This window comes from Myotis brandtii, unplaced genomic scaffold (genome assembly GCF_000412655.1).
Source record: "Myotis brandtii unplaced genomic scaffold, ASM41265v1 scaffold161, whole genome shotgun sequence".
Classification (NCBI taxonomy): Eukaryota; Metazoa; Chordata; class Mammalia; order Chiroptera; family Vespertilionidae; genus Myotis; species Myotis brandtii.
This window is the reverse complement of record NW_005355881.1, coordinates 836,174-849,372: the sequence shown is the minus strand read 5'-3', so window position 1 is coordinate 849,372 and position 13,199 is coordinate 836,174. Positions and strand designations below refer to the sequence as shown.

At 50.0% G+C, this 13,199-nt stretch overlaps 1 protein-coding gene across 4 annotated transcripts; it reads right to left on the bottom strand.

Moving 5' to 3' along the window:
* Nucleotides 1-934: 934 nt before the first annotated feature.
* On the bottom strand, nucleotides 935-8,342 carry SLC2A10 (solute carrier family 2 (facilitated glucose transporter), member 10). 4 transcript variants are annotated; one of them, XR_001361287.1, is made up of 5 exons: nucleotides 6,501-8,342; nucleotides 5,818-5,940; nucleotides 3,413-3,548; nucleotides 1,896-2,894; nucleotides 935-1,488 (listed from the first exon to the last, which is right to left on the bottom strand). XR_001361287.1 is itself a non-coding variant. In XM_005862170.2 (4 exons), exons 1-4 carry the CDS (start codon nucleotides 7,894-7,896, stop codon nucleotides 2,816-2,818), a joined length of 1,734 nt encoding a protein of 577 aa, XP_005862232.1. In that variant the 5' UTR covers nucleotides 7,897-8,342; the 3' UTR covers nucleotides 935-2,815. The 4 variants fall into 4 exon arrangements, 2 of the variants coding, with proteins under 2 accessions (XP_005862232.1, XP_005862231.1); XR_001361288.1 differs by having other exon boundaries at nucleotides 2,690-2,894; XM_005862170.2 differs by having other exon boundaries at nucleotides 935-2,894.
* Nucleotides 8,343-13,199: the final 4,857 nt, after the last annotated feature.

Here is a 13,199-nt window from a genome sequence, read left to right as displayed (position 1 = left end):
GTGTGTGAGTGTGCGCATGCATGCACACGTGTAAATTCTGCTGGGATGAAAGATGTGTTTGTTGCGCAAAATTTACAAATAATATAAACACTTTCTTAAAAATACTCTTTGTTGTAAATTCCATATTGCCAATTAATTCTCATGGAATGGTTTTTATTTTTTGTCAAACTCTTGTAGGCACAAACAACTATGACTGCAATGGAGCCATGGCTGGACAAAGTTAGGCGACAAATGATCACCTGATGACAATCCGGCTCAGCAAGAAGACGCTACAAGTGGCGTTAAAAATACTCTTTGTTGTAAATTCCATATTGCCAATTAATTCTCATGGAATGGTTTTTATTTTTTGTCAAACTCGTGTAGGCACAAACAACTATGACTGCAATGGAGCCATGGCTGGACAAAGGCGACAAATGATCACCTGATGACAATCCGGCTCAGCAAGAAGACGCTCACAAGTGGCGTTCCAACACGAATGCCGGTTGGGATTTCTGTTGACTTTGATGAGTCAGAGGAAAGTAAAACAATGCAGGGGTTCCTGAGAACTCCTTCATCAATGGCCTGAGCAACTTGCTTGCTAAGCTGAATAAACAGCTCACCTCACAAAACAATATTTCCTCCATTCTTTGTGTCACTCACAATGTACTGGCCATAGACACAATGGACATAGTGTTTTATTTGCACATTCTATCCGTCACGGTCTTAAGGCTGGAAAATCAACAAAACAATAAATCACGCCCTGATCTGTAATGTTCCCCCCTCTCTGTGGGGCCAGCACACTCCCCATGGCCAGTTTTCACTGAGGTGGAATCAGAAAGAAATGCCCGGTCTCCCCTGTGTTCCTCATAAGATACAATAGATGTAACCTCCAGAGCACAGATAGTAGTAAAATGTGGTAAAATAAGGAAGTGATGAGTTTTTAGCGTTTATTTCCTTTGTTTTTAATACAATTTATTTAATTACGAGTTTCAGTAATTTAATTTCTCTTAATGGCTGTGTTTAACTGTGTTTCAAGCTTTCAAAAATCCTGAAAATTTAACAGTCTGCTCTCAGAGCCAGTAGGAGCCAGCTCCAGCACCCCACTGGCTAGAAGGGAAGTACCGTCACCCCCAACTTATGATGATTCAACTTATGATTTTTTGACTTTATGATGATGTGAAAGCCATATGCATCCGTACTTTGAATTGTGAATTTCTATTTTCCTGGACTAGTGATATGCGGTACAATACTCTCTTGTGATGCTGGCCAGCGGCAGCGAGCCTCCGCTCCCAGGCCGCCACTCCATCACGAGGGTACACAACCGATACCAGACAGTGTTTTGTTAGATGGTTGTGCCCAACTGTAGGCTAATTCATGCAGGTGTCCTGAGCATGTTTAAGGCAGGCCATGCTAAGCTACGATGTTTAGTAGGTGAGGTATATACTAAATGCATTTTTGGCTTCACGATGGGTTTATTGGGCTGTAACCCCATCACAAGTCGAGGAGCATCTGTATGTAGAAAGGAGAGAAGAAAAGTTGAGGGATCAGTCCATGGGGACTGCGCCAGCATCCCCAGGTGAGCGGCACGATGACAAAATCTTGCCTGACGCCAGCACCCTGGACCTCCTTTAGCTCTTCATTCTCAGCATCCGGGAACTCTGGCCAGTCCCTTCCTTCAGGGACCACTGGCTGAACTACCTGTTCAATCTCTATGTGACCCACCCATTGGGGGACAACGCTTCACAATGTCCCAAAGGGGCGGGCATGGGTGCTGAGGTGAACAGATACCCCCGACTCCCTGATTAGCTGAATGGGACCAGCCGAAGATCTCCCAGATGGAGTTAAATACACCCCGGAGGCATAGTCACCCCCATACTGCAGAAGCGGAAACTGAGCTTGAGGGAGTTGTTACTCACCCAAAGTCAACAGCTGCCAAGAGGTAGAGGCAACACTGACAACCAGGTCTATAAGCCTCCAAAGCCATCTCCTTTCTGCATGAAAGGGCAGCCAGCACTGTCCTGGAGACAGCCTGGCAGCTCGTTCCACACTGGATTTTAGGGCACTTAATTCTGGACTTCTGTTGACCTTTCCCCTAATGAAACTTACATCCTCCAGAGAGATGACAAGCGACTTGAGAGCAGGGCCCACGTTGAATATCTGTTGTATTATCAGCACTTAGAATTCCCATTCATTGGTGTCAGAAGAGATCTTAAGATCCACTTGGTCCAGGTCCCTGACTGTACAAATGGGGGAAACTGAGGCCCGTGGTCATACATCAATGACACCAGCAGACTCAGGACTAGAACTCAAGCCTCTTGCCGACCAGTGTGGGTTGCTAATGAATGGTACATATTCCGGAGAAGAGAATTAGGGGGGTGAACAAAACTGATATCTAAGAGTCGAAAGAGCAAGCCTTCCACTCGCTGAAAAGTCCCAACCAGATGAAACAAAAGAGCAGAGACTATGGTATCCTCAGCTGGATTGAGGGGTGATACCAGAAAAGGCTTCCTGCCAGAGATTCTCTGAGAAAGCCCAGGGCACAGTGGAAACTCCAGAAGAAGTTCTCATTATAAGTACTGTAGAGATGTGCAGAGCCAGTGGGGAAACTGAGGCAAGAAGGCAGCTCCTCAGAAACCCTCAGAGCCTGAGACTGAACATGAAGACTTTCGGGTTCTCAGACTCTCATCCCTTTCACCCCAGCACAAAAGACCTCTCTGGAGCGGTGGTCAGTCTCAAAGGACCACCTAGAACTTGTGCTCTGGAGCCCAGGCAAGCAGGAAGCTGGAACTTGTTGGCGAAAATCATGGGCCCAGCATTTTCCAAGCAGAGGGGCTCCTCAGGAGGCCGCAGAGACCTTGATGCGGCTGTACCGGACGCCAGACGTGCTCTGCCTGTGGCCAAAGCTCGGGGGAAACCTGCCAAGCAGAGAGTGAGCAGAGTCAGGGGGCAGGGCCTGGGAGCCTTCCTGGAGGGGACAGGAGTGGAGCATCGCCTGGGACCCCCATCGCCACTCCCAATCCTACCTGTTCCTTCCTACCTCCGGCCTTAATATCCATTTCCATCTTCTGGATTACCCAACTACTCCTCTTGGTCTCCCTGTGTCTCCCCTCACTGCCATGTGCCCCTGAGTCCCCGGCTCCAGCCAGACACTACCCTTCCATTCTAACCTCCTGTCATTCCCCAAGTACAGGATTTAACAACTCCTGTCAGCTGGGCTTAAAGGCAAATGAAACTCTGTTGTAGGAAGACTCCAAACAACTCAAGGAGAACAGCTCCTGTAGGAAGTCAGGACAAAACACACAGCATCCAGTAAGAGAGGCAAGAAGAAAAGAAAAACACTCCCTTGCAAAGGGAAAGGATGACGGCTCAGGTCCTGCAGGGACGTGCTCGGGCTCATGGGACCCTTCCCCAGGGCCCGCCCTGTCCCCCTTACCGTCTCCTCTGGAATTGCTGGTCTATCTCTGCCAACGACTGGCCTTTTGTTTCAGGGACAAATAAATAGATGAAGCCCAGGCCAAGGACGGCGGTCAGCCCGTACAGCAGGAAGGTCCAGGACAAGCCGATGGTGCCTGGGAACAGGGGGTGGGAGTGTGGGCCTGGGCACAGCCAACCGGCTGGCTCCGGGTCACGCACTGAAAGTCAGCTCACCTGAAGAAGATTCTCCAGATGGTCAATTTGCAGAATGACCAACAACTGTCAGAAAAGTACCTTAAAGCAGGAGTAGGACTGATTGTCCCAGAGGCCGGCAGAGGCAGGGCTCAGATCCACACACGCTGCCCAGGGCATCTTGTCTTTCTGGGGCAGCCCACTCACTCACATCTAAAACACTCACGGGTGGAGTGTGCCCGGAATCAGAAAATGTGAACGGAGGGAGACTACTTTCCACCTTAGCAAAGAAACAGCTGCAGGAGGCAGCCGTGGCAAAGCTCGGCTCTGAAAAAGAATCCTTAATGACTCATGGATTGGTTATTCAGTGAACTGAGCATTCAGGGAACTGAGTTTCAGCCCGTTTGGCCCCAGTCTGATTGGTCTGGGAGAGAAGACAGAAACCTTAGCATCCTAGCCTCTCCCTCTTCCTAGAGACTCGGGTGGAGGCCAGGGTCTCAGGGCCAGCGACCAGGACCCCTGGGATGACCCTGACTCCTTCGAAGTCAATCAGCCCAAGAGAGAGAAAGGAGGCTGTGAAGGAAGAGACCGGGTTGAGCCAAAAGTGAAAATGATATTTTGGCTGCCATTCTCGCCTCTACCAGAGCTGGGCTGGGAAGCTGGAGGGCTGGGATCTCGCCTGCACACTACCTGGCTGGATTTAGGGAGGACGTACTTCCCCATCTGGGAAATGTGGATGATAAGGGTAGGACACAATCCTAATAAACCCCTCCCATTCTTCCATCTACTCTCTCACCCACTCACTCATTCCCCTGAGGGAATGCTTGAAGAGGAGGCAGTCGGGAGAAGTCTGGATTCCCTAAGACTGGGGGTGGGAGATACCCATGTTTCCCCCAGACCCCGGGGGTGGCTGTGCCTTTGAGGAAGAAACGCTTGGCTGCAGGAAGCGGGAAAATCATTGAACCCTAAGAATGTGGGACCCGCAATGAAGGCCCAGGCAACCAAGGGCTACCTTGGGCCAGGAGCATCTCAGAGACCCTTCCCCCGTGTTCTGTGCCCATAAAATTCCCACCCACCCCGCCCCCACTTAGACTGGGTTTGAATGCTAGGCGAGAAGAGACATGTCACCCAAACTAGATCTGAGAAGACTTTCCTGCTGGCCGGTGGGCATGAGCCAGTACGAGTTGGCTTAGAACAAAGAAAAGGCTGCACTCCGCACCCTCTGCTCTCAGACAAGTTCTCGCCAGTGTCGGTGTGGACTGTCACCTGTCACGGGGCTCGGAGGATTTTACTGTGTGTCTGAGGGTTCTGGACGCAGACACTTCCATGGAACATGTGCACAAAGTTTTATTTGAAGAATAGTTCTGCTGCTAGCAAATAGGAAACATTTAAAAATTCTCCCGCTCTGGAGTGGGACTTCGGGCTACAGAGAAGAGATTGCACTTGGTGGAGAGGGAGGAAAGCAGAGCCCTATACTCAGGTCCCCACCCAGAGCTCGTGCCCCTCCCCCACACTAATCAGAGGTGCCCCCTTGACCAGGAAAAGTGGGTGCCTCTGTTCTCCTCTTTCAGCCTCCACTCCCAAGTCCCCCATCAAGCCAGCCCACACACTGGTGGGGCCTGGGATGAGGCAGAAGCCTCACAAATCAGATCCTCTGTTGTCTCTGTCTCCCAGCCTCACCTCTCCCTTTTTCTGATACCAATTTTCCTTTGGGGAAGACTCCCCTCCAACTTCCGGTCCATGCGGTTGGCAGAGGCTGTCCCTGCCCCTGGCTCCATGGTGGGTATGTGACCCAGACCTGGAGCCAGGGGGTGGAGACAGCCCACCAGCCACAGTGATTGGTTCAGGGATGGGCATGTGATCTTGATGAGCCAATGAGAAGCAATGCTAGGTCTTGTGGGGGAGCCACTGGGAAAGAAACGCTCTCTTTCCTTGGGGCTGCCGATTTGAGGTCGCTGGCGGTCATCTTGGCCACCGGAGCGCCTGCCTGAGGGTGAAGCCCACAGTGTGGGAGGCAGAGTAGAGAGAGATGAAAGATGCCACAGTTTTTTTGGAGCTTCTGGTGCTTGACGCCAACTGCCCTCCCCTTTTCAATTATTTAAGACAAAAAACATTCCCTTTTGTTCATAAACTGGTTTGCCTTGGATTTTCTATCATTTGTACCCAGACCGATAAGGAGGTTGCTCCTGGATCCAGAGGCACTGGACCGAGGAATGAGGTGAGAGCACTCACCGATGAGGTCGAGGAAGGAGAGGCTGATGAAGAGGTTGGCGGCCCAGTTGAAGCTGCTGCAGAAGGCGAAGGCCCTCCCTCGGATCTCCGCCGGGTAGATCTCGCTGAGGACCAGCCAGGTCACTAGGACAGGAGAGCAGGGAGGGCTCCTAGGCTGTGGCCGGGCTGGGCGGACACGCGAGGTCCAGCAGGCAGCCTTCCATCAGTGTGATTCAAACCGGGTAGGCTACTGAGACCAGACTCTCCCTGGCTGCTTCCCCCACAGGCTGTAAGATCCCAGAATCCCTTTAGAGTGACCTACACCCTTGGTTTCCCCAGGACCAAGGGTGTGGATGCCTGGGACACGGGACTTTCAGGGTCCTGGGCAATCTGGGATAGTTGGTCACCCTATTCATTAAATTCCCTTCGAATTCTTTGAGTGAGCTATCCAGGAGCAAATTTGGGTTTTAGGTTAAATGATTTGGGGGCTTTTTAAAGTAAACAATATTACAAACATGCAGGCAGGCGCTTGCCCTCAAAAGGAGTGCCTGCACATCAGCGAGGAGCCCTGAAGCTAAAGCCACACTGGCTTCATGGTCAAGCCCCCTCTAGTGTCCCTCCAAGACCCTGAAGGGCACTGTCCCCAAGCTTCCCACTAGGAAGGGTAGAAGGCCCAGAGTCACCTGCAAGGAGCTCCCACCTACCTGGTCCAAATCCAAAGGAGAAGGCGCTCACAAACACCATCATGCAGACCAGCGCGGTCCAGTGCAGCAGGGCACGCTCTGGGGCAGGAGAAGGGGGTGCTGGGGAGGCGGTGCTTAGAACTGGCACAGGAGGGGCTGTGGGACCCCCAGCTCTGGAATGACGCTTGGTTTTCTCAGGAGTTGGCAAGACTGGCTTCTCTTGGTTCTTGCTGGTTGTTGACAGTGGATGTGAAGAGAAGCCCGTTGGCAGGTCAGACTCTCCGGGGAGGTTGAATGGCCTGGTGGCATTGGGCATGGCCAGGCAGCTGGGGCCCGAGTCCATGGGCACAGCGAAGCTGACCAGGCCTATGCCACTGACAGACAGGGCCATAAGGGCACAGCCAGCTAGTAATAGGGCCCTGCGGCCTGCTCGGTCCACTAGCCCCATGGCAGTCAGGGTAGCTGCCACCTTTACCACACCAAGCCCCACTGAGGCCAGCACAGCTGAGGATCCCCCACGGAAGCCAACTGAGTGGAAGATGGTGGAGGCATAGGACAGCACATTGGGCTGCCCTGTTAGCTGCTGGAAAAGCACCAGCCCCAGCCCCACGGTGGTCCGGCCTCGCATGTTATCCCGCTCCCTGAAGAGGTCCAAAAAGGAGTATCTTGGCCTCCCCAGGCCCAGCTCGGTGGCCTCACCTCCCTGGAGGGGGATGAGATCCCTGTGGGCTGCAGCATCGTCTGTACCCGCAGGGAGAATGAGGAGGCTGAGGGACTGCAGGAGAGCAGGTGCAGCAGCCCAGCCAAACATATGCCTCCATCCCCGGGGGACCGTGGCCAGCGCATAGTTGAGTGCATAGGAGAGCAGGATGCCTACAGTGATGCCTGCCTCATAGAGGGACACCATCACCCCCCGCTGCCGTGGCCCCACCAGCTCTGACATGTAGATACAGCAGGCCATGGAGGAGAGGGAGATGGCAAAGCCAGCAGCTGAGCGGCCCAGGACCAGCCAGGCCAGGGAGCCAGCCAGGCCCAGGCTCAGGCTGCCTGCCAACAGCACCAAGTTGCTCCCCAGGATGGCTTGTTTCCTGCCATAGCGATCAATGAGGAAGCCCCCAACCAGAGAGGCGAGGAGAGCCCCCAGAAGCAGGCTGCCCACCAGGAACTCCTGCTCCAAGCAGCTTAGCCCAAATTCAAGCTGCAGTGGCAGCAGGGCACCCGATATGACTGCCAGTTCATAACCAAAGGTCAAGCCACCCAGCAAAGACACAGAGGCACACAGGGGCAGGAGGGGTGGTGGGCGGCCTGGAAAACAAAAGTGACAGGGGCTGAGTTCAGAATGGTTCCTTGCTAGAGCCTCCATCCATTCAACCACTCCTCCATTTGACAGTTGCATCCAGCTCATCCATCCATCCATTTATTCATGCATCATCCATTGATCCAACCACTCATTATCCACCATCCATCCACTTCTTCCTTCAACCATCTCTCCCTCCATCCCTCCACCCATTCATCTACTTCCTCCATTCACCCAGCCATCCATTTACCCATGCATCTATCCACTCCTTCCTTCATCCACCCACCCCTTCTTCAACTACTCTATCCATTCACCTAGCTATCCATTTATTGAACCATCTATCCACTCATCCACTCCTTCTTTCATCCATTCACACATCTATTTATTGATCAATCAACCCATCCCTTCATTATACACTCTTCCATTTATCCATCTACTCTATCCACCACATATTCATCCATTCATTTATCCATTCACATACCCCTTAATTCACCCAAACATCCATTCATTTATTAATCCATCTATTCACAAATATATCCATTCATCCAGCCATATGTGTATTCCATCCCTTATGTATCCACCCACCCACCCATCCATTCAACCATTCATTCAAAACTTATTTATCTGGCACCTACAACACCCCACCCTTCAATCTTAGGTCTGGAACTAGTATAAAAAGTACACTCTTCCATTTATCCATCTACTCTATCCACCACATATTCATCCATTCATTTATCCATTCACATACCCCTTAATTCACCCAAACATCCATTCATTTATTAATCCATCTATTCACAAATATATCCATTCATCCAGCCATATGTGTATTCCATCCCTTATGTATCCACCCACCCACCCATCCATTCAACCATTCATTCAAAACTTATTTATCTGGCACCTACAACACCCATCCATTCAACCATTCATTCAAAACTTATTTATCTGGCACCTACAACACACCAAGCTGTATTCTTAGGTCTGGCAATAGTAGAAAAAGGCAGATGATGAACAAATAAATCTGTGCTATAACTTCAGGTGGCGATAGGTATCATGTAAAGAAGCAGGGGAGGGGGACTGAGAGTGATGGAGGACTTCTATTTTAAATAGGGTAGTCAGCTAAGGCCTCTCTGTAGAGGGAAAATTTGAACAGAGATCTGAATGAAGTGAGGGTAAAAGTCATATAAAGCCTGGGTGAAAGACATTTTAGACAGAGGGAACAGCAAGAACCAAGGCCCTGGGGCACGACAATTTTTGGTATGTTTGAACAATAACTATTAATATTAATAGCTAGTGCTTATATGGCACTTACCAAGCACCAGACCCTGTTTTAGCAGCTTTATATGTATTCACTCACTTAATTCCTCATTTACAACAACCCTATAACATATTATTATTAGCATCATCCTCCAAGGCACAGAGAAGTTAAGAAACTCTCTTAGAGTCACACAGCAAGTAAGCGGCAGAGCTGATGTAGCTAGAGAGTGCAGGCTTTTAATCACTGTGCTATTCAGCAAGGAGGCCAGTGTGGCTGGAGCCCAGCAAGTGAGTGAGAGAGATGATGAGGTAGGAGAAGCAGACAGGGGTAGATCATGCATGTGGAGCTGTGTAGGTCATGAGGACAATGATGAATTTCACTGTCAGTGGGTGGAAGCCTTTGAAGGCTTGCACGGGGAGAGAGATGGTCTTTGGTAGTCACCAGCACATGTGGATCTTGAGCACTTAAAAGGTGACTAATGGGATTAAGGAACTGAATTTTCATTTTATTTAATTTTTACTCATTTACATGTAAAAATAGCCACAAGTGGCTAAAGGCTACCATATCGGCAGTTCAGTTATACAGTTTACTCTGAAATTTTAACCCACATATTTAAACTTAAATGTTTCTGGAAGCATCTAGAGCAGTGATGGCGAACCTTTTGAGCTCGGCGTGTCAGCATTTTGAAAAACCCTAACTTAACTCTGGTGCTGTGTCACATATAGAAATTTTTTGATATTTGCAACCATAGTAAAACAAAGACTTATATTTTTGATATTTATTTTATATATTTAAATGCCATTTAACAAAGAAAAATCAACCAAAAAAATGAGTTCGCGTGTCACCTCTGACACGCATGTCATAGGTTCGCCATCACTGATCTAGAGTAATCCAGCAGTATCTCACACCATGCTAAGTCCCAACTCTTTCACGTAATATCCCAGGCCCTTCATGAGCCAAACCACCCAGACCTGACAACATTCATAACGTTGTAACCAGATTTATTGAGTGTTTTCTCTGGACCAAGTGAGTTATTGCATGTAAAGCACTGCTTTGAGCACTTACGTACAATAACTCATTTGATTCTCACCACAACTTTAGGTGGTGGGGTTTTGTATTATTTATGAATGAATAAACTGATCATCAGAGAGGTGAAATGACTTGCCTAAGGTCAAAAGCAGTAAGTAGCTGTGCCTAGAATCAAAGCCAGGCTGTCTGGCTCCACAATCCATTCTCTTCACCACTCCATTCGAAAACCTTGGCATAATATGATTTCACTCGGGTCTCTCTTACTTCTGCCTCTCCCCATCTCCGTTAGGCAATTTTTTGTACAGGTAGAGGAGTTTCATGGGTGGAAAAATCCCCCCTTTCTGCTAACCCCCCCCCCCCCCCCCCGGGAAATAACTCCTACCCTTCCCTCTCTGGCCTTGTTCTACCTGTTCATGACCATCAGTAAACACCCGGGGGAGATTATGCTGCCCAGGTCCTGCCTCATCGTTACCTCTCTTGGCCCCACCTCCCTCAGTTCTTAGAATTTACTGCCAGAAAGGAAGGTCTTCCAGGCCATGTGAGGCAATCAATGAAAGCACAGAATCTGTTTGCTGTGTCCTAGGTTCCTCTTGAGGTGACAGGGAACCCGGTCAAAGGGCTCACAGGCAAAGCTGACTGTCTACAGGTTTTGCTGGAAAACGCATCAGAACAGATTCTGGTCACAGTGGCAAGAGAACAAGGAAAAATAAACGTGAAATGAAATGGTCATAATAACCAGTGTCCTTTACTGAGCACCTCCTCTATGCAATCCTAGGTGTCTTCTTTCAATTCACCTTCCTAACAACGCTAGGTGGCACTGCTACAGTTATCCCCATTTTACAGATGAAGAAACCGAGGGTCCGAGTGTTCTCACAGCTGAGAAGCAACAGGATCAGGACTCAAATGCTGACCCATCTGAATCCCAAACCTACATATTTAAGAGCTTTGCCGAACTGACTTCAAGCAAGAAGGGCCAATCAGAGATACATGGGGTGTGAGAGAGAGCAGGAACACGGGGCAGAGGTGGAGAGAAAGGAGAGCTCTCAGGAAAATCCCATGTCACAAAACATGATGCAATGATACTGCCCCAGGAGACACGAAGGACAGTGTCCAAGGAGTCGGGGCCATTAGCATAATTCCCGTATGTCTTCCTCAACTTTCCAAGCCACATTTTTCACTTCTAACCAACTCTGCGTTCTCCCTTCATTTGCTCATACCACATCGCGAGGTCATTGATGTGTCCTCCTTATTAAGTTGGACAGGACAGGACAGAGATTTACTGTCTCTGTGTCTCCAGGGCCCCAGCGCTGCCTACCACCCAAGAGGGGCTCAGTGAGGTTTCTGCTGAAAGAACCAATGGCTGGGTTGAGGACCAGGGTGGTATCCCCACGTGGCAGTCCAGGGCTGTGTCAGGGACATTTGAACCTCATCTAATGCTACCAGAGGGCTCCTGTGAAAGCCTAAGTTGGCCCGTGTCATTCTGCTCAGAGCCCTCCAAGGCTCCCTCCCTCTTCTCTCCGAAAATAGCCAAAGTCCTTACAGTGACCGTCAAGGCCCTGCAAGATCTGCCTCCTCTCACTCTGCTCCTCTGGCCACACCAGGCTCCCCCTGGCATCCAGCACTTCGCATCCCCTTTCCCTGCTTGTGTTTCTCTGTGGTACTTGTCACTATAGGAAATAACGATGTATTTTACATATTTATTGGTCTCCCCTGCCAGAAGGTCAGCCCCAAAGGAACAGGAATTGCTTGTTTAGCTGTCTCTCTGATGCTGAGGGCAGTTTGTGGCATATAATAGGCCCTCAATAAATACTTGTTGAAAAAGTGGATGATTGATTGGATGAATGAATGAACGAATGAACGAATGAACTCTGGAGATATAGGAAATCCAGAGAGAAAGGATCTTGGCTCTTGAGCATCTGGCGAGGTCCAGGGCCTAGAAGTGGCCATGGACAGGAACAGACCAAATCCTGGCTGCCAAATTAGGACCCTGGAGCCAGAGCTGGAGTTGGTCACCATCACCCTGTGCATCAGAGGCTGGGTGGTACAGTGGTTAGGAATGCAGGCTGGAACCAGAGTGCGGGTTCTATCCCAGCTTCTCCTCTTCACCGCTGTATGACCTTGTGCAGCTCGCTTAACCTCTCTGAGCCTCCTCATCTATAAATGAGGGTAATAGTAATACCCACCTCATATGCCTACCGACCTGACAGCCAGTGTTACCTATTATGAGTCTCCACAGAACAACCCAGAGCGAGTTTTTAAAACACAGCTCAGGTCATGTCCCACCCGAGTTTAAAATCCTTCTCCAGCTTGTCATGTTATTTGGAATAAAATCCAAACTTCTCACTATGGCTACAAAGTCCCACATAATCTAGCCCTTGCCTACCTCTCTGACCTCCCTTTTACTGCTCTCCCCTGGCCCAGTGGGCTCCAGCCACACTGGCCTGGACAACTCCAGCTCACTCCTCCCTCAGGGCCTTGGCACTTGCTGTTTCTTCCTCCTTGAAGCTCTTCTCTCAGATCAGTGATAGCTCAGCTCCAATGCCTCCTAGCCAGGAGGCCCTCCTTCCTGCTTACCTAAAAACCTGCCCCCCTCATCACTATCACACCACCTCATTTTATGGGTTCCACTAGCCCCCTACCTGTAAGCCTATGTCTGCCACACAGTAGATGAATGGGTGGCAGAGTGACCCTTTGAGGCCTCTGAATCCTGAGAAAAATATTAAAACCTTGGTCTCCCATAGCAACAAGGAAATTCCTTACTCCCACACACAGTCCTGCATTCTAATCCCCTCCGTCTCCCCTCTGTTGAATCATCTCCAGAGCAGAGGATTTGTCTATATGCTCAGGGCAGCATCCTCAGGCCTGACGAACAGAGGTGTTCAGTGAATTAATTAATGAATTTGCTCCTTGTGGAGCCTCTATTTCTTTTTTCAGAACAGAACAGAACAATTTCGTTTGCCTGGAATTGTAAGGCTTGAGCCGGTCAAGGGAGGCCTGGCCCCGAGTAAGCGCTCAGCATGAGGTAAGGCGCGCTCTCAAGTCACTTTTCCAGGGAGGAAAGGAGCACGAAAGGAAGTGCGCCCAGGTCCCTTCCCAGGCCCAGCCAGGGCCCGGAGTGCGGGGCTCGCCACCGAGTGGG